This window comes from Pelophylax lessonae, assembly GCF_965119305.1.
Source record: "Pelophylax lessonae genome assembly, chromosome: 2".
Taxonomy (NCBI): Eukaryota; Metazoa; Chordata; class Amphibia; order Anura; family Ranidae; genus Pelophylax; species Pelophylax lessonae.
In genome coordinates, this window is record NC_138769.1 from 219,455,336 (window position 1) to 219,476,997 (window position 21,662).

Here is a 21,662-nt window from a genome sequence, read left to right on the forward strand (position 1 = left end):
AGGAGCTGCAGAGATTCACAGCTCAGGTGGGAGAATCTGTCCACAGGACAACAATTAGTTGTGCACTTCACAAATCTGGCCTTTAAGGAACAGTGGCAAGAAGAAAGCCATTGTTGAAAGAAAGCCACAAGAAGTCTCATTTGTAGTTTGCAAGATGCCATTCAGAAGACACAGCTAACATGTGGAAGAAGGTGCTCAGGTCAGATGAGACCAAAATGTAACTGTTTGGCCTAAAAGCAAAACGCTATGTGTGGCAGAAAAATAACAACTGCACATCACCCTGAATACACCATCCCCACTGTGAAACATGGTCATGGCAGCATCATGTTGTTGGGATTCTTTTCTTCAGCAGGGACAGTTTAGCTGATCAGAGTTGATGGGAAGATGGATGGAGCCAAATACAGGGCAATCTTAGAAGAAAACCTGTTAGGGTCTGCAAAAGACTTGAGACTGGGGTGGGGGTTTACCTTCCAGCAGGACAATGACCCTAAACATACAGCCAGAGCTACAATGGAATGGTTTAGATCAAAGCATATTCATGCGTTAGAATGGCCCAGCCAAAGTCCAGACCTAAATCCAATTGAGAATCTGTGGCAAGACATGAAATTTGCTGTTCACAGACCCATTCAATTTGACAGAGCTTGAGCTATTTTGCAAAGAAGAATGGGCAAAAATGTCACTCTCTACATGTGCAAAGCTGGTAGAAACCTACCCAAAAAGACTTGCAGCTGTATATGCAGCGAAAGGTGGTTCTTCAAAGTATTGACTCAGGGGGGCTGAATACAAATGCATAACTTAAAGAAAATAATATTGCTGCGCCAAGTCTTTCATTGGAGATAAATAAATATGTTTGGTGTACAAAATGTTATCACAATAACTCTAAATCAGTCCATCAACTGTGATACTAAAGTGATAAATCAATTTCTGAGCCGTGATTATAAAATCAATAATATTAATAGTCCCAATCCTCAGTGAAAATAGTGACTGAAAGAAAATCAAAAAATCTTCATCCACAAACGTGATCAAAAGTGCTGCATGCTTCACTCCAGGTGCTCCTAGTGACTAGTGACAGATTAGCAGCTCACCTTAGGAACAGACTCCTGAGAGTCAATATACACTCTGGGATAATCACTGCAGTCTGGTTTGCCTTCCCATCACCGCCTCCTGATAGTCCGATATGGCACCGATATGGCATCGGTGTGGAAAAATAAAATCAAGATCTAGTGCTCTCTGATTTTAAGGCTATTTATTAAATCATAATTGGTGAAATCGCACTTACATTTCAAAGCACTTCAGCAGTGCGGACTTATAATAGCATCAAACGCTGCCTGTGGTCTCCGGGAATCGACGTGATGACGTGCAGGCTCCTCCCCCATACGCGTTGCGTCATAGACTTCGTCAGCAGGGTGGAGCCAATCGTCTTATATATCGCTAATGCTGCCGCGGTCACACCCCACTCCTGGCGGGGAGACTCTACAGCGCGGCACCATATCAGGACCTTGCCCATATTCGTTTCCGATAATATACAAGAGCCCTGCCTATATCTCAAATGATCTAAAACGGCCTGCATAGACCGTCCGATCCCCTAATCGTAAATTTGCATTTTTGAAATTACTTTCAATAGGAGCCTGCTCGCATCCTGTTCCCGGAGGCATGGCGTTAGCATATGCACATTCCACATCTATGCAGTGTTCAAATACTTTATACATATATGTTCCGCTGCAGAAAAAAAACAACAACTTTCAAAGAAATTTATGACTAATTCCTCACTGTGAGTCTGCAGACCTCCACCAATGTGGCAATCAATCATAAACTATAAGTGGTTCAATAACCTAATATACATAAAATAATGAACTTTAATGATTGCATAGTTAAACAAAAAAAATAAAAACTTAAAATAGATGAAAACCCTGCAAAGCCCAGGGTTATGGAGGTAAATACCTTACATAACTCCAATCCAGTTATATCCCAATACTGGAAATGTACCATCCCAATGATACCCAATGCTAAATTCTATGTAAAACTAATAATCATAAATAAATATATTGATATGTATATTATTTTACAGGATAACATTAAAATTATTTTAAAATATTAAAATATAAAAATATTAAGATGTTAGATATTAAAATATTCAAATGACTAAAATATATTTTTTACATTTAATTCTAATTTCAAATTTAAAATATATAAAAAATTTATTAAAATTTATCAATCAGGGAATAAGACAGAAGGAAATCTATTTATCACTAATAAAACAATTTAGGTCGAACTCAACGTTCAAACCCCTGGGGAAAAGGACCTTGGTCTCATAGATCCAGTAGGATTATCGTTTGCTCAATTGTCTAATGAAATTCCCACCTCTCCAGTGTTTTACCACCCGTTCAATCCCCCAAAATTTGAGGGATTTAGGGTCACGTTTATGGACCATTCGGAAATGTTTGGATACATTATGGTTAACGGAACCTTTTTTGATATGTTTAACATGTTCTCCCATCCTGACACTTAAACTTCTGGAGGTACACCCTATGTATTGAAGGCCGCATCCACATTCTAGCATGTAGACCACTCCTATGGTACCACACGTAATGAGATCTTTTATGGGGTACGTTTTGACCTAAACTCTTTTTTCTTTTTCTGCTTGGAATACAAATGCATGCCACACTCTTCAGATATTTATTTGTAAAAAATTTTGAAAACCATTTATCATTTTTCATTCTACTTCACAATTATGAACCACTTAGTGTTGGTCTATCACACAAAATCCCGAAAAAATACATTTACAGTTTTGGTTGACACGTGACAAAATGTGGAAATTTTCAAGGGGTCTGAATACTTTTTTAAGGCACTGTATATTTTGGATGCAAAATAGGGGATCAGGACAAGAGTTGGGCCCCTCATTATTGTTGCATTACATGTGCAACTTATCTGTGCTACTGGCTAAACAAGTAGAAAAAGTCCATGCCTTTTTTCAATCCCAAGGGTGTGAAGGAAGCAGGAAAATGTTACATGAACAAAAAAAAAAAAATGAATGGAAAGTTATGTTATTGGTATCAACAAAAAGATATATTTATAATGATTGGTGTGGCACCATTCTCTTTGCTATATCAAATTTTACAGAAAGGTTATGGAGTATAATTGTACATCCCCCTCGTAATTGTATATTATTTTGATGCAATTTAGACCTGAGACTGTATCTTGGAAACTGGAGCCAATAAATACTCAGGACATAATTTTTGTTTTTTAGTGACCCAATTCTGGTAAAATTTAGCTACTTTCAATTCCGAGGCTTTCTCCTTGGAGATCAATGTAATAAGTATCAATGAGTACTTAAGAAAAAGTATTGGTACTCGTACTAGGTCTTAAAAAACTGGTATCGGTGCATCCCTAGTAATAATATTTAGCTTTATAAATTAATTTACTGAACAACCACAATTTCTATTTAACAGCTAGGCTATAGGCATTCACATATTCCTATCAAGTAGTAAATTAGCTTTAAATCAAGCCATTATTTACCTTTGTAGCTGCAGACATTGTAGAGCAATTCATTCTCAAAAAAGTCACCACAGAAGCACTGAAGCTCAGCTCACTTGCTCCCCCTTCCAGAACACCTGCTTCTGTGTTTACAATGAATTTGAGGATTTGAAGACTGGAAGGCTGTTAAATAACTGCTGAGAGAAGGGAGTTGAGCTGGGTTAGAGGGCAAATGATCTTGAATGATTTTAAGTAGTACAAGCTGGCAGGAGAAACCACAGACAATTGGGGTGGGGGAGCAGGTGTTTCATACATTGCAAAGTGAGGAATACTTTCAGTGGCAAAGAAATAGTGAAGCAGCAGAAAAAATATAAGTTTTATACTTCTTTTTATTTCAAACACCATTGCAGGGGGGGGGGGGTGAATCTCAACCTCTTTAAGTCCAGCCTATAGTAGTTTTACTGCTACAGGGTGGCAGCTGTGTGCGGATCATGTATATATACGTGATCCAATACTTCCATGTAGAGGGCACGCACGCAAGCCACCGGCGGCTTGCTTTCACTGTGATTACACACAGTGGAAGCCAAACGATGGGTGCAGGGTACTTAATGTCCTCCGGCACCCGACGATCATTGGGCAGAGACACAGAACTGCGATCTACGTACCTATGTAAACAAGGCAGATCATCATTATAATATGAGGGAAGGATAGGAGTTTGTGTCCCTGCAAAGCATTCCCCTAGGAAAGCACCTCACAAAGTATAGTAAAACAGTGGCTCTTAACTCTTTGATCGCCCCTAATGTTAACCCCTTCCCAGCCAGTGTCATTAGTACAGTGACCCTGTTCCCCAAAAAGTGTCACAAGTGCTTTCAAACTTTTGTGGAAATCTCTTTTTATATTTCAAAATTTTGATCTCCAAATGATATAGCACATCTTTCAGAACCATTTGTGCTATTTTTTCATGCTCAAAAAGTGATTTAAAACAAAACAGTCGTGCTTTTAGCTTGACTGTTATTTCCCTCTCTCTCTGACGTTATTTGACCTTAGTAAATTCGGAATGGCAATAATGTTTCCTCCGGCATTATTGTGAATTTCGATCTTACATCGGATCGGAGAGCAGCCGGTGTCAGCGGATATATCACCGCTGACATCCGCTGCTCCATTGAGGTACATGGAGCATCCGATCAGGTCCCCCTGAAAAAACTGACCGGTGGACCTGATCGGAATACCCGTGTGAAAGGGGCCTTAGCTGATTAAAACTGAACATCGGGTTTAAAAAGTTTTGGTAGGGTTCTGGAAACATTTTGTAGCTATTTAAGGTTATAACTCTTATATGTTAGAGTTTGACGAAATATTAAGATTTATTTGCATGGTAAATACAATAAATGTATGTGTGTTTTTTAACCCAGGAGAATTGCTGAACACAATGAAGAAGTGCAGCGCCTTTATGAAGAAATGGAGCAGCAAATGCGAGAGGAAATAAAGAGATTAACCCACGAGGTATAGAAATTTGAGCTTGAGGCCTGAGTCAATCACCTCAATGACTTTCATTTTAAGGCTACTTAGTATTTATAATTTTTGGTCTTGCTAGTCATATTGAGGAACACCTATACAACTGGATCACTAAGGCCAGAACCACCAGGGATGGTGCTTCCTCTAAGACAGTTATATTCGCAATTTCTTGTAACATGGCAGCGGTCCCTCAAAAAAATCTTTTAATATGGCAGTAATGACTGCTTCCCCTGTATCTTTGCAACGGATGTTCACTGTATTTTATCTCACAGTCTCATATTAGATGGCAGAAGTTTCTCAGCCTTTAGTAAAAAGGCATCATACCTACCTAGGTGGATGCAGCATCGGTCCAATGCTGCATCTGTCCCCTGCCAGCTCTAAGTCTGAGAACTGAGCGATCAAACACCACCAATTGCTTGGCTTTCCGAGCTCCCTGAGCAGAGAGCTGGTGACTGTCAATCAGCAGCTCTCTGCTCTGCCCCCCCCCCTCCATTACACTCACTGGAGGGCTGGGCTGTGGAGCAGGTGGGAGCGGCCAGCTCAGGCTCTCAGTAGCTCTCTGAGGGGCTGAGCTGGGTGACGGTCTAGGAATGCGAGTGGATGCCTGCCCATGTGGTCATGATCTTTCCCCAGCCTGGACCAGCTCTGTGATGTCAGCCGACAGGGGGGAAAAAAATGGGTCACAGGAGTGCAGAACAAACTGCACTCCTATGAGCCACAGGCGAAGTACAGCCAAACAAGATTTGACTGTATGTCTCCTTTAATAGGACAGCAGCAAAAGGAGGACTTATAGGATATAATTACTGGTACAAATTCTGTGATAGTTAGGTTTCATTCCAAGTTGACTTCAAAAGGTTGTGAGTAAGGTATGGAAGAGCTACAAATCTCAAAAAACAAACCTTGCTGTCCCCCACAAGGCAAAAGTGACTCTCTGAACAATACAGGCTGGACAGAAAACACAGAAAGGAATAACAGACGAAAACTGGTTGAAAGAGTCCAGGGTCATTTTAATTGTTAATAAAGAGATCATATAAACAGCCAATGCACTTCCAGGGTAACACCACTCCTCTATCAAGGCTCAACACAGGAAAAAACTTGGATGAACTCAAAGTAAACGCTGAGTTCACAGATTTATAATAAAACAAGTTCTGCACTCTTCTCATGGAGCAACAGCTTAACAGCAGTTGCTGAACAGAAATGGAGGACCCTGTTGTTAAGCCCTTATGAAGTAGGTGGGGTATTGCCCCTGAAACACAATGACTGTATTTATATGAACTTTTTACCAACAATAAAATCATCTTGGATTTCTGGTTTTGGTTTAGCATTTCTTCCTGTATTTCTAAAGTTTAACATTATGTTAATCATCAAGGGAAGCCTTGATGTGTGCGAGACACCTCGTCAGAGAGCTATTGCACCTGTTTGAGTTTTACTTCATCTGACTAATAAATGAACTTTAATTGCATCCCAGTCTTAGTCTGTAGGGTTCAATATTGAGTTGGCCCGCCCTTTGCAGCTATAACAGCTTCAACTCTTCTGGGAAGGCTGTCCACAAGGTTTAGGAGTGTGTCTATGGGAATGTTTGACCATTCTTCCAGAAGCGCAGCTGGCTCGCAATCTCCACTCTAATTCATCCCAAAAGTGACCTATCGGGTTGAGGTCAGGACTCTGTGCAGGCCAGTCAAGTTCCTCCACCCCAAACTCACTCATTCATGTCTTTATGGACCTTGATTTGTGTACTGGTGCACAGTCATGTTGGAACAAGAAAGGGCCATCCCCTAACAGTTCCCACAAAGTTGGGAGCAGGAAATTGTCCAAAATGACTTGGTATGCCGACCCCTTAAGAGTTCCCTTCACTGGAACTAAGGGGCCAAGCCCAACCCCTGAAAAACAACCACACACCATAATCCTCCCTCCACCAAATGATTTGGACCAGTGTGCAAAGCAAGGTCCATAAAGACATGGATGAGCGAGTTTGGGGTGGAGGAACTTAACTGGCCTGTACAGAGTCCTGACCCCAACCTGATAGAACACCTTTGGGATGAATTAGAGTGGAGACTGTGAGCCAGGCCTTCTTGTCTAACATCAGGGCCTAACCTCACAAATGCGCTTCTGGAAAAATGGTCAAACATTCCCATAGACACACTCCTAAACCTTGTGGACAGCCTTTCCAGAAGAGTTGAAGCTGTTATAGCTGCAAAGCTATTCAATGTTGAACCCTACAGACTAAGACTGGGATGCATGAAATTCATGTGCGTGTAAAGGCAGACGTCCTGATACTTTTGACAATCTAGTGTATGTGAATCGGTTCCAGAGAGAGCTGGTTTGATTCAAATGTTATTCGAACAGGATGCAGTTCAAAATGCATCCAATTTGCATATATGTGAACCAATCCTAAAAGTTCTCAGCACATTTTTGAGTATGTTGTTCTAGAGACAAGACCATTTAGTACAGTAAAAATCTTCCCATAATGTGTGTTTAACATATTTTGTGCATGTTATTTACCTGTAAAAGTCTCACTTGTGTAGATTTAGCCGCCCCACTCTAGCTGTAACTCTATAATCTCGGCACCTACATGGAATGTTATGTTGGGAGATGAGTTGAGGGATAGAGATGCTGGCCCAGCATAGAGAGTAACTAGATCCTCCAAAAAGATAAGAGGGCTATGTGTGCAATGAGCTAGGGGTTGCGCTAAGGAATTGACTCTTCCGGGCAGAACCGGGACCAGGGGTGGGCAGGAGGGGCCCTGCGACTTTCTTTACAACTTGATCTAACTTGGATGCTATTTAGGAGCCTGTACAAGGGCTGAAACCGCACCTATGGCAGGCTAAAGTAGTGCAGGAACCTTTTCTAAAGTCGGCGCAACTTGTGTAGCATCTCTTATAGGCAGTGTTAATTTTGTTGACTAAAATTAGACTAAAACTAAAACAATTTAGATGATTAAAATACAACTAAAACTAAAATGACATTTTAGTCAAAAGACTTTGACTAAAACTAAATCAAAATTTGACATAAAAATTAACACTACTCTGCTGACCATTTCTAAATCGCCAACACAATTCCATCCAGAGCATGTAATAATAGCACATTAAAGTTTAAACATGTATTGCACTACCGCATAAGCATAAGTACCTACTATGCTGCAGAAAGAGAAAAAATGAAGATAAAGGCTTTTCTTTCTTCTTATATTTACTGTAGGTAATATATGCAATGACAGCACAGCCAATAGAGTTTATAGTTTTTTTTTTTTTTTGTATGTATTTAAAGTTACATTTCTGTTTGTCAAAAGCAATATTTTTATTTGTTTATGAAACTTGGTTTTATTTTTAAAGACATTATATATCACAATGGCTAAGAGTCCATTCACACTGCCGCGACTTGTCATGCGACTTGTCAGCCTGACAAGTCGCGGTCCTCCCGCTCCCACTGTGTAGTACAGGAGCCGTTCTAATAGGAGCGACACAAGTCGCTCCGACTTAGAAAAAGGGTCCTGTATTACTTCGGGGCGACCTGGAGGCGACTTGCATTGACTTCCATTATGTGAAGTCTGTGCATGTCGCGCCGAGGTCGCGCTGCACGCGACTTCACAGGTCGCCCCCGAAGTTGGAGCGACCTAATGTGAACGGGGGCTAAATCTGTGTGTGTAGTGCATGTTCAAACCTTAATACCATAAATAATAACATGTTATTGGATTTTTACTCCAGGAGTATAGAATTAGTTTGGAAATTCTAGAGAAATGTTAAAAACATTCATCACAATTTACCTAAAGCCATTTGATTTGTAGTTGACTAAAATGTATGAGATTTTAGTCGACTAAAATGTACTGGAGATTTTAGTTGACTAAAATGCGACTAAAACAATTCAGATGACTAAAATACAACTAAAACTAAAATAGCATTTTAGTCATAAAACTAAAATACGACTAAAACTAAAATGGCATTTTAGTCAAAAGACTATAACTAAAATTAAATCAAAATTTGCTGCCAAAATTAACACTGCTCATCGGGAAGCATTGCATTTGACATTTCTTGTAGTTGGTCACTAGGTTTGCACACATCCCAGGAGGGATTTTGTCCCACTCCTCTTCGCAGATCCTCTCCAAGTCATTAAGGTTTCAAGGCTGACATTTGGTAACTCAAGCCTTCAGCTCCTTCCACATATTTTCTATGGGATTAAGGTCTGGAGACTGGCTAGGCCACTCCAGGACCTTAATATGCTTCTTCTTGAACCACTCCTTTGTTGCCTTGGCTGTGGGTTTTGGGTCATTGTCATGCTGGAATACCCATCCACAACCTATTTTTAATGCCCTGGCTGAGGAAAGGAGGTTCTCACCCAAGATTTGACGGTACATGGCCCTGTCCATTGTCCCTTTGATGCGGTGAAGTTGTCCTGTCCCCTTAGCAGAAAAACACCCCCAAAGCATAATGTTTCCACCTCCATGTTTGACGGTGGGAGATGATGTTCTTGGGGTCATAGGCAGCATTCCTCCTCCTCCAAACACGGAGAGCTGAGTTGATGCCATAGATCTCGATTTTGTTCTCATCTGCCCACAAAACTTTCACCCAGTTCTCCACTGAATCATTCAGATTGTATTTAGCAAACTTCAGACGGGCCTGTACATGTGCTTTCTTGAGGGGGACCTTGCGGGCGCTGCAGGATTTCAGTCCTTCATGGCATAGTGTGTTATCAATTGTTTTCTTGGTGACTATGGTCCTAGCTGCCTTCAGATCATTGACAAGATTCTCCCGTGTAGTTCTGGGCTGATTCCTCACTGTTCTCACGATCAGTGAAACTCCATGAGGTGAGATCTTGCATGGAGCTCCAGACCGAGGGAGATTAACAGTTATGTTTTTCTTCCATTTGCTAATAATCGCACCAACTATTGTCACCCTCTCACAAAGCTGCTTGGCAATCGCCTTGTACCCATTCCAGCCTTGTGTAGGTCTACAATCTTGTCCCTGACATCATTGCATTATGTTTAATTGCTTCTGTGGACAGGTGTCTTTTATACAGGTAACAAGCTGAGATTAGGAGCACGCCTTTTAACCTCCCTGGCGGTATGATTATGTCAGGAATTACATACCAAAAGCGGTACAATTCTTTTCATGGAAATTTGGCGTTATGTATTATAGGCCTAGAATTCTTAGTAATTACTGACTTAAACCTGACCAAAACAAGAGTCTAGTAGACATCCCAGATGTGATAAATTTGAAACACAAACACGTGAATTATAATCGAATCAATAATATTATTTTATTATTTAATATATAATATATATAATAAAATTATATTATTGATTAGATTATAATTCATGCATTATATATAGATATATGTGTGTGTGCATATATATATATAGATATATGTGTGTGTGCATATATATATATAGATATATGTGTGTGCGCATATATATATATATATGCGCATATATATATATATATATATATATATATATATAATATAAAATGTGTTTTGTGCAACGTTTTTTTTTTTAATTTCCCTCCCTAGTTCCGCTCCCATGCAGCATTGCTGCTGCAGGGAACGGAACTAGGAAGTGATCAGAGCGACGGAGACCGACGGAGGAGCGGCGGGACTCTCGGCTGGCGGTCACAGCAATGAGAGATCATCGCTGGATCGGCAGGATAAGGTAAGAGAACACCGCTGCGCTCTCTGCAATCCACCCCGAGCGTGACTCGGGGTTACCGCTCCTGATATGAAAAACCAACCCCGAGTCACGCTCGGGATTACCGCTAAGGAGGTTAAGAGAGTGCTCCTAATCTCAGCTTGTTACCTGTATAGAAAACACCTGGGAGTCAGAAATCGTGCTGATTGATAGAGATTCAAATACTTATTTCACTCACTAAAATGCAAATCAATGTATATCTTTTTAAAATGCGTTTTTCTGGATATTTTTGTAGTTATTCTATCTCTTACTGTTAAAATAAACCTACCATTAAAATTATAGATTGATCATTTCTTTGTCAGTGGGCAAACGTACAAAATCAGCAGGGGATCAAATACTTTTTTCCTCACTGTAATTGTTGTTGTCTGTGCCCAAGTTAGGGAGATTCACCCTCTTTGCTTGTCCTGATGACTGAAACTAAGACTGAAAGTGGAAGAAAATTTTAGATTTTCAGTTGTCACCAGAACAGGAATAGAGAGAAAATCTTATAAAAGAGATACCAGTTCAGATGACCCCAGTGACAACTAGAGGTTTCTCTCATTTTGGAAGGATTTTATCTCACTTTTATCTCACACAGGTAGCAAAAAAAAAAAAAAAAGGGGGAAACTGACAGAAGTTCTAACCCTCTCTTATGATATCCAAAATGAAAAGTAAAAAAGTTTTACTGATACAGGGTGGTAGCTGTGCACCAGATCACGTATATATACTGTAAGTGATCCTGCACTTCCGTCTACAGGGGGTGCACTCGACGCCGGTGTGCCGCTTCTGCTGATTATTCACAGCAAAAGCTGATCTGTGGGTGCCGGGCACTCGATGTCTGTTGGCACCTGCCAATCGTCAGGCAAAGATTCAGAACAGAGCTCTGCCGTTGTAAACATAAACGTAAACAGGGGTACATTTATTGAATGCTCATATCTTCACCATGTTGCTTGCAATATCTTAAGCAATTACTGACTTCTTAAAGTATAGCTAAAGGCAAAAGCTTTTTTTTGTTAGTTTTGGATAGAGTGGAGAGGGATTAGAACACCTGTCAGTTTTTATTACTGTCTGTGCCCCCGTTATGGAGATTTATCCTCTCTATTTGTCCTGTTTTACCATTTTCATTGAAAGTGAAAGAAAAATCCCAAATTTATGCCAGTTATGATCAGCTTTTTCATATGTTTTTGAATAGAGATTGGAAACATTTCTAGTTTACACACATCATTTTCAAATCTTCCAAAAAGTTTCAATATTTTATTGATGGTTTCAGAGTGATACCCGGAGCAGTATCCACAATAAAGAAATGAAAAATGTGATAGATCGGAAGAATGTAGAGGTGCATCAGCTGATTTCTGTTCAAGACGAGGTAAGACATGGAAGCATAGAATATGAAAAACAGGAATAAGTAAATACATACACGGGTCCAAATGTCTACATCCAACACTAACTACTGTGTTCTGTGTTCATCTTATTATTTATACAAAGCTGAAATTACTCAAATTATGTTAGGCCATACACGGAGCAGTTTTTTTTCCTGCAACCACAGGTTTTCCTAATAAAATGTTTAATGATATTAGCTTATATGGCCGCACTCCCTCCGTTATCTCTCCCAATTATATAACATATAACAAAGATAGCAAATAGTGTGTGATATATTAACTATTCTTCAAGATAGAATCCTTGAGAACTGGAAAAGAGAGGAGGGGTTGTTACTTCTCCACGTGTTTCACAGCTGATTCACCAGGAGTACAGCATGTCAGAATCTGACAATTAACATATACAGAGAAAATATTACCAATATATAATAATAAATACAATATAACAACGATATATCTCTATATAGAACTGAATATACATGGCCTTTATATAATTCCATTTTTCTTTTATTTAATCTCCCCAATAATCCTGACACTTCTTACCCTAATGCATATGTGATAATCCGGGCATCCTTGATTTTGTGTCCGTTCCTTATGGTCAAAAAACAAAACCAGAGAAAATTCCCAGGTCAACTCACCAATCAGTCTGCTTACCAACCAAATTAACCTGTCCAACAGTATGCGTTAAAAACAGGGGTTTTAGTTAGCACACATTTTCAAATGCATGCGTAAGCTGCAAGGCCCCTTCAAAGCACCTTGTATTACTTGCAGTCCTAATCCTTCTAAATTTTTGAGAGTCTCGACAATGGGAGCACATGCATTCTAATGGATAGATAAGGGGCAGGTGGGCCTGGAGGTAGCCCAAACCTCCTTAAAGGCCCAAGGGCACCCTGGACACCCAGCACATAGCACAATGGCAGGAAAGATGTCCAGTGTGTCCCCCCACCATTTTTTACACCAGTAACAAAGAAATGGCCTCTGCCCCCATCTATAACTGGCTTTCACAGCAAGGAGCACATGGAAGGGCAAACTGATGAAAGTTTCTTATGGTTACCTGCACAACAGAACTCTTGAGGGGGAAAGGCAGCACAAAAATCTAGACCGCTGCACTGCAACATCCATGTGTTAACAATGATCATCCTGATAGGAAGAGAGAGTGACAAATAGATGAGGTCACCAGTCTGCTGCTTTCTCCTTTCACTGTTTCGTTATAGTCTGGGGGCAGAACAAGACCTTTGGGTGTTAAAAAACTGCAACACAGAAAATCTGTTTTTTTTTGCCCTGGCTGCCAATTCTGTGCTGTGTGGTAGGCTATGCAAAAATCTTAGGACTGGATGAACAGAAACACAAACCATTTGACAGGTTAAAAAGCACCTGTACTTGTATTTCATATGTGTACGGACTTGTTAAATTGTTAAAGAAGTGGTCCCAAAATACTACTCTATGGAAGACCAAATAATTAAAAACAATTGCATTATTTTATACCTGTGACTGCAGGACTGTGAAATAAAATGCTAAAAAAACTATAACCCTGTTGTTTGCTCATATGCTGTACAGGAGACACATTTATTGCATGCTCTTATCTTAACGATGCTGCTTTCAGTCTGTGCCCCTGTTATGGAGATTGATCCTCTCTATTTGTCCTGTTTTGCCATTATCATTGAAAGTGAAAGACAAAATCACAAATTTTGGGTTGTTCCCAGAAAAGTAATTAAGGGGGAATCATCCAATAGGGACACTAGTTCTGGTGACCTGGGGGTCCCCAAGGAATTCCCTTAATTTGCAGAGATTTCCTCTAACTGCCTGTTTGGTATTGGAACAGGAAATGAAGAGAAATCTCCACAAAGGGACACCGATGGCAAAAATAAATTTAACAGGGGTTATAACCCGCCCCTGCTTTATCCAAAATGAAAAAAAAAGTCTGCCTATAGTTCTACTTTAACCACTTCCGGACCACCCACCGTTATTTTGTGCAGGGGTTCTCGGGGGTGCGTGCGTGCTGCCGTATCGCCTCTCCTGCTGTGATTAGACACAGTGGGAGCCAATCCGCTGATGTGCAGGAGAATGACAAGGCAGACGGCTGTTTTGTCACAGAGGACGAGTGAGATCTTGAGAGATTTGTCTGCCGGAATGTCACAGTCCCGCTAAAAAACGCTGATCGCCACCATTACTAGTAAAAACAATAACAACATTTGTCCCCCATTCTACAAAGATTCTTTTCTTGTTTAGTGGAGAGTTAAAGTATTTAATAATGTTTTTTAAATGGTTTTATCAGTTAAACTTCTCTTTATAATATTTGTATAACAATGTATATTATTGGCAAAGAATAAACTATGTAATGTAGGTATGACGATTATGCTTCTAATCTATACACCAGGCATGTCGTGCTCATATACAGGTGCATCTCATATAACTAGAATATCATCAAAAAGTCAATTGATTTCAGTAATTCAATTGAAAAAGTCACACTCATATACTTTAATTTTGATGATTATGACTTACAGCTAGTGAAAACCCAAAATTCAGTGTCTCCGAAAATTAGAATATTACATAAAACCAATAAAATAAAAAGGATTTTAATACAAAAATGTTGACATAGTAAAAAGTATGTCCATGTACAGTATAGTATGCATTCAATATTTGGTCGGGGCTCCTTTTGCACGCATGACTGCATCAATACGGCATGGAATGGAGGCAATCAGCCTGTGGCCTTCAGCTTGTCTGCATTGTTGGGTCTGGTGCCTCTCATCTTCCTCTTGGCAATGCCCACAGATTCTCTATGGGGTTTAGGTCAGGCAAGTTTGATGGCCAATCAAGCACAGTGATACCAAGTTCATGTATAGTATAGTAGTCCCGATATTGGTACTTTTGGCAGTGTGGGCAGGTGCCAAGTCCTGCTGGAAAATGAAATCAGCATCGCCATAAAGCTGGTCAGCAGAGAGAAGCATGAAGTGTTCTAGAATTTCCTGGTAGAGGGCTGCAATAACTTTGGGCTTGATAAAACACAGTGGACCAACACCAGCAGATGCCATGGCTCCCCAAATCATCATGGACTGTGGAAACTTTACACTGGACCTCATGCATCTTGGATTCTCTACCTCTTCACTCTTCCTCCAGACTCTGCGACCTTAATTTCCAAATGAAATGCAACATTTTACACAGTCCGTGATGATATGGGGAGCCATGTCATCTGCTGGTGTTGGTCCACTGTGTTTTGTCAAGTCCAAAGTCAATGCAGCCCTCTGCTGACCAGCTTTATGGAGATGCTGATTTAATTTTGCAGCAGGACTTGGCAGCAGTGCCACAAGCTGATCGCCTCCATTCCACGTCGCGTTGATGCAGTAATTCATGCAAAAGGAGCCCTGACCAAGTATTGAGTGCATATTATACTGTACATGGACATACTTTTCAGTGAGCCAACATTTCTGTATTAAAAATCCTTTTTATTTATTTTTTTTTATTGGTCATATGTAATATTCAAATTTTCTGAGATATTGAATTTTGGGTTGTCACTAGCTGTAAGCCATAATCATCAAAATTAAAAGAAAGAAATTATTGAAATATACCACTCTGTGTGTAATGCATTTATATAATATACGAGTTTAATTTTTTTAATTTAATTACTGTAATCAATTAACTTTTTCATGATATTCTAATTTTATGAGATGCACCTGTATAGCAGGTACAAAATGCTTAAGTGCAAAGATGGGCACATAGTTAGACCCATATCAGAAAATGATGTAACTGATAATGCTATTATGTTGCAGTTGTTTTATTCAGTTAAGAGGGCCTATATAGGTAAAACAGCAATACTGGCAGACATTTACCATCCTGCAACAACTGCATGAAAGAACTGTATTGTTTTTTATAGGAGTATATGCCTACTCCTTCTGCCAAGTCGTACTACAGCTATTATATCATGTACCATTCATATTTGTTCTACTCTAACAGCTGGAACGAGAGCTTCACAACCTACGCAGCACAGAGAAGGTTACAAAATCAGAGAATGAGAAATTAAAACGTACCAACCAAGATCTGGAACATCATCTGGTGAAAATACGAGATCAGCTGTCTGAAGCCCAAGGCTGTTTAAGTGAGATGAAACAAAAAATTATTCAGATCGATGCTGAAAAGTAAGAGAAATTAATTTGTTAATCTTTCAACCTTTATTATGCACCTTGATAAATAATAACAACAAGAACATTTTTTATTTTTGGAATATTCTCAAAAATAAAAACGAAACGTATATGAAAATGTAATTATAAGTTCCAGGTTTCAAGCATGGGACTGCCATTATTGCAACCAACGGTGCAGTGTATGTTTTTCTTAATAAGTTTTTGGGGTATCCATATTGCATTGCAGGATATTGTGCCTAGACTGTAAGTACAAGGCAGTGCTTGCTATCACCATGTAAGGCTAATTTACAAGCTTTTCCTGAAAAAATGTATACTTTATTATAGATAATCGTATTACTGTATTGGATTTTTAACTGTATATTCCCGTAAGTAGAATTCCATTTTACATTTTAGGAAAGTTTGTTTTCTAATCTTTTGTGGGAGTCAAATCGACGTTTGCTTTTGACTGCATTAAAGAGAAAGGGGCAGGATGGAAAATTTTTAAACAAAATAATTGATAACAGTGTATGTGGTTTTTGTTTTCTAAAGACCAATCATTCTAAATCAATTCCAAATCTATTGTTAAAAGGACACAACATTTCTAACTATTGTATTTAGTATAACACACACTTTTTCTCCCCGAAAACAGAGTGAAAATAATATGTGTGTGTTATACGCCGATACTGTATATATCTCGGGGGGTGAGCGCCGCCAGATTACACAGAGCGGTGATCTCCGTTTACTCGGCCGCCACTGTTATACGAAGTCCTGCCTCCTGGACCAGCTCCTATGAGAGACAGCACACTGGTCCAATGCCGGGACATTTCCTGTCTATCATAGGAGCTGGTCCAGGAGATGGGACTTGTGTATCAGTGGCATGTTTAATCCGGTGGCTCTATTCTCCTGAGGCTGCAGATGGGCACTGATCAGGCTGCAATTATAAGCACTGATCAGACTGCAATGATGGGCACTGATCAGGCTGCAATGATGGGCAATGGTGAGGCTGCAGATTGGCACTGATCAAGCTTCAATGATGGGCAATGGTGAGGCAATAGATGGGCAATGATCAGGCTGCAATGAGGTACAATGGTGAGGCTGCAGATGGGCACTGATCAGGCTGCATTGATGGACAATAATGAGGCTGCAGATGGGCACTAGTCAAGCTTCAATGATGGGCAATGGTGAGGCAATAGATAGGCAATGATCAGGCTGCAATGATGAGCAATGGTGAGGCTGCAGATAGGCACTGATCAGGCTGCACTGATGGATAATGGTGAGGCTGCAGATGGACACTAATCGAGCTTTAATGATGGGAAATGGTGAGGCAGTAAATGGGCAATTATCAGGCTGCAATGATGGGCACTGTTGAGGCTGCAGATGGGCACTGATCAGGCTGCATTGATGGACAATGGTGAGACTACATTGATGTGCACTGATCAGGCTGCATTGATGGGCACTGACCCTTATTTTGCTTCAAAGTTCTATATTTAAAATTTTGTTTTTTTTTTCCCCTGAAACTTCCCTCTTAAAATTAAGGTGCATGGTATACAACGATAAATACGGTACTTTCTAATGATATACATTAGGGATGCACCGAAATTTCGGCCACCGAAATTATCGGCCGAAAATGAGCCTCTCTCATTTCGGCCGATAATGGGTTAACAGTGCCGAAAATAAAATATGGCCGCCGTGGGGAAGGAGGAGGGCGCAGCGCAGGGCAGGTTTTAAAAGTCCCGCCTCTGGCCGGCCGTCCGCCTCTCAGTGACGTCCCTACTACAATCTGTGCATTATGAATGGACATACCAGGTCGGGGGGCGGGGCGAGCGGCCGCTATAGAGAGAACTAATGTGATTCTTCCCTGTCAGCTCAGCACGTCTATGTGTGAATGAGAACAGAACTGAGCTGACACCGGGGGCGGGGGGGGGGGCCGGGCGGAGCGGCCGCTATTAGCTGTAACTATGTGAGCGCTTCCCTTCCCTGACAGGCATGTATCTCCGCTGACAAGGAAGAGAAGCTCTCACATAGTTACAGCTAATAGCGGCCGCTCCCCCCGCCCGGTGTCAGCTCAGTTCTGTTCTCATTCACACATAGACGTGCTGAGCTGACAGGGAAGAATCACATTAGTTCTCTCTATAGCGGCCGCTCGCCCCGCCCCCCGACCTGGTATGTCCATTCATAATGCACAGATCGTAGTAGGGACGTCATTGAGAGGCGGTGCCGCCGGCCAGAGGCGGGACTTTTGAATGCAGGACACCCGAGGAGGAGGACGCTGAGGCAGTGGGAGTGGGGGGAGATGGGGGGGAGCTGAGGCAGCTTACCAATGATATTAGTATTATGCAGCATGAGGGGGTTAATGTATTGTCACTGCAGGTCACTCATCTATTAGTGACCGACCAGTGGCAGGTAATTAACCCCTTTGTGCTGCATTAGTGCAACCAGTATCAGTGTTAATTAACACTGGTTGCACTAATGCAGCACAAAGGGGTTAATTACCTGCCACTGGTCGGTCACTAATAGATGAGTGACCAGCAGTGACAATACATTAACCCCCTCATGCTGCATAATACAAATACCATTGGTAATTAAATTAACCTATTGCCAACCCATCACAGTACATATACTGTGACAGGGTGGCAGCGACAGGTGTACGTCGCTGCCTGTTTTTGGTGTATGCCCCTGTTCTATCCATTTTAAAAAAATTTTTGGGGGAAAAAGTCATTTTCGGTTTCGGTTTCGGTTTTCGGCCAAGGGCATCCTGCATTTTCGGTTTCGGTCCAAAATTTTCATTTCGGTGCATCCCTAATACACATCATGTTGAATGTACTGGGAATTTTTGTACTTATTTCTGTACAAAAATCTCCTAGTGTAATCCCAGCTTTACTCTATGCATAGGGGAAAACCATATTTGCTCATTATTACATATGTACGCTGTGCTTCCTGCTTATTAATGCTGCACAGTGACTGGTTCTCTCAATGCAAGTCTGACTGCAATCATTATGTTTAGCAGGTCATACACTATACAATTTTCTTCTTCAATTTCCTTTAGATTTACCTTCAACCATGTAGTGCAAGGGCCTTCCTGATTGCATACACATTGAAAGTGATTAGGTTTGACCTCATAGTGAGCAAAAAAAACAGCGCTTGCAAAAAAATATATAAATTGGTGATGTGACTGTGTGTTACCAGTGTTATTATGATAATTAAAATGCAATTGTGCTAACTACAACAATAATTTGTGCAAATTAATAAACAAACACAAAAATACTGAAAATATCATGTGCAAATACTGATAAAAGTATTTTGGAGGAGTCCTATCCTGTGGATTTACTATAAGGCCCATTTGACCTTCCTTGAAGGTTTATCGGTTCTGGTGAGTGGATTCCCAAAGGGACTCGAGCACCTTTGCACTGTTTGGAGCACTAATGCACTTTATGTCAGCAGCACTTCAAGCATGTTTTTGCACATTTTATTGGACTGCACCTTGGCACTTTATATTATAAATTTACACAACTTGGACTTTTTTATCAGTATTTGCACATGATATTTTCAGTATTTTTGTATTTGTTTATTAATTTGCACAAATTATTGTTGTATTTGGCACAATTGCATTTTAACTCTTATTATAACACTGGTAAGTGGTAACACACAGTCACATCACCAATTTTTTGCAAGCGCTGTTTTTTTTGCTCACTATCTTTCCTACGTTTTTACTTAGTGAACAGCAGCTGCGAAAAAGTTTTTTCATATAAAGTGTTTTCATTTAATTTTTGTTCCTAGCGTGGGTTTAAACTATTTATCATTTAGGTTTGACCTCATAATATATGGTTTTGGTAAATCTAAAGAAAAATTGTATAAGAAAATTGTATAATGTATGACCAGCCTAATTAGTGTGGCTAAAATTTTATCTAAGCAACTGAGGACAAAGTAATATAAATAACCAATATAAGGAAATTCTATAATTCTCTATATGTTACACAGTCATGGAAATATGGTAAATCAATTCTGTAAAATGATGGAAGCTACATAAAAATATTAAATTTGTAAAGGAAAATACACTTTAATTTTCCTTTAACTATTGTCCATGTTGTGAAAAAATGCTATGCCCTCAGCAAAATAAAGATATTTTTGATGCTATTATGAAGCAAATATCTAAGTAGAAAGGTATTTCAAACCTTCACTCTACAAAGGTCTTTTTTTAGATGTTTACAGCTATGAAGTCATACATTCCCTTTCTGTAATGTAACTATTCTTAATGTCAGCCTTTCCGTACACATTTTTGTTCAAAAATCCACAAGTGTATAGCCAACTTACTACTACTCTGTGCATAGGGAAAAGGCATATTTGCATATTATTACTTATGTACACCGTGCTTCCTGCTTAATAATGCTCCAAAATGACTGGTTCTCTCAATGCAAGTCTGACCGCCATCATTCCTGTCTGTGTGGCTGAAATTTTATCTAAGCAACTGAGGAAAAAGCAATATAAAAATAACCAATAGAATTCTCTTTAAGCTACACAGTTGTTGAAAAATGGTACATTAACTCTAAAAATTTGATGGATTCTACATAAAAAAAAATTATAGTGTTAAAGAAAAATTCACTGTCATTTTCCTTTGACCATTTTCGATGTTGTGATAAGATGCTATGCCCTGAACAAAAAAAAAAAAATGTTGATGTTATTACAAAACAAGTAACTAAGTAGAAAGGTATTCAAAGCCTTCACAAGCCTTCTTTTTAGATGCTTACAGCTATAAAGTCATACATTCCCTTTCTGTAATGTAACTATTGTTAATGTCAGCCTTTCCGTACAAATAGCTATTTCCACCCTTAAACATGTGGTTGGGGCAGCAGCATGTTTTTCTATTGTTGGGTTTTACTTTACTTGTCCTACATCAAAGTGGGTGAGGTTGTTTGTTACTGTCTGTATCCAGATAGAAGCTTTAATCAGAACTAGGCTTATGTGCTTTGCATAGACCTTAGAACTAAATGTGGACTTCCTGCTGCATTTGTGAACTGGTAAACAAGGTGCTTCTGACTCTGTCCACACCACATATTGTAATGCCCAACATGTGCTGTGCTCATTAAAGTGTAACTAAAGAAAAAACATTTTTTATTTTTTTTGGTTTTGGATAGAGTGGAGAGTGATAAGAACACGTCAGTTTTTATTGCCATCTGTGCCCTCGATAGGGAGATTCACCCTCTCTAGTTGTCCAGTTTACCATTATCATTGAAAGTAAAAGTAAAAGAAAATACAAAATTCTGGGTTGTCCCCAGAAAAGTAATAGAAGGGAAATCTTCCAATGGAGTGCAAAGGAAGTAGTAGAACCGCACTCAGGTAGATGAAAGCAATAGAAATACTTTTATTTTTCAAATCATATGTAGACAGACAGTGCAGGGAACAGGTAATCCAAGGTTAACGCGTTTCACGGCACACACAGCCGCTTACTCATAACCTACGGTTATGAGTAAGCGGCTGTGTGTGCCGTGAAACGCGTTAACCTTGGATTACCTGTTCCCTGCACTGTCTGTC

The 21,662-nt window shown here is 39.9% G+C and overlaps 1 protein-coding gene across 2 annotated transcripts in view; it reads left to right on the forward strand.

The window, feature by feature from the left end:
* The window catches only part of LOC309547260 (EF-hand calcium-binding domain-containing protein 4B-like), a 192,376-nt gene that overhangs the window by 50,218 nt on the left and 120,496 nt on the right, over positions 1 to 21,662 (forward strand). For both annotated transcript variants that reach the window (XM_082247088.1, XM_082247089.1), the window contains exons 6-8: positions 4,884 to 4,974; positions 11,913 to 12,008; positions 15,970 to 16,151. In XM_082247088.1, coding sequence (XP_082103214.1) covers positions 4,884 to 4,974; positions 11,913 to 12,008; positions 15,970 to 16,151 — 369 coding nt within the window. The remainder of the gene's footprint in view (positions 1 to 4,883; positions 4,975 to 11,912; positions 12,009 to 15,969; positions 16,152 to 21,662) is intronic.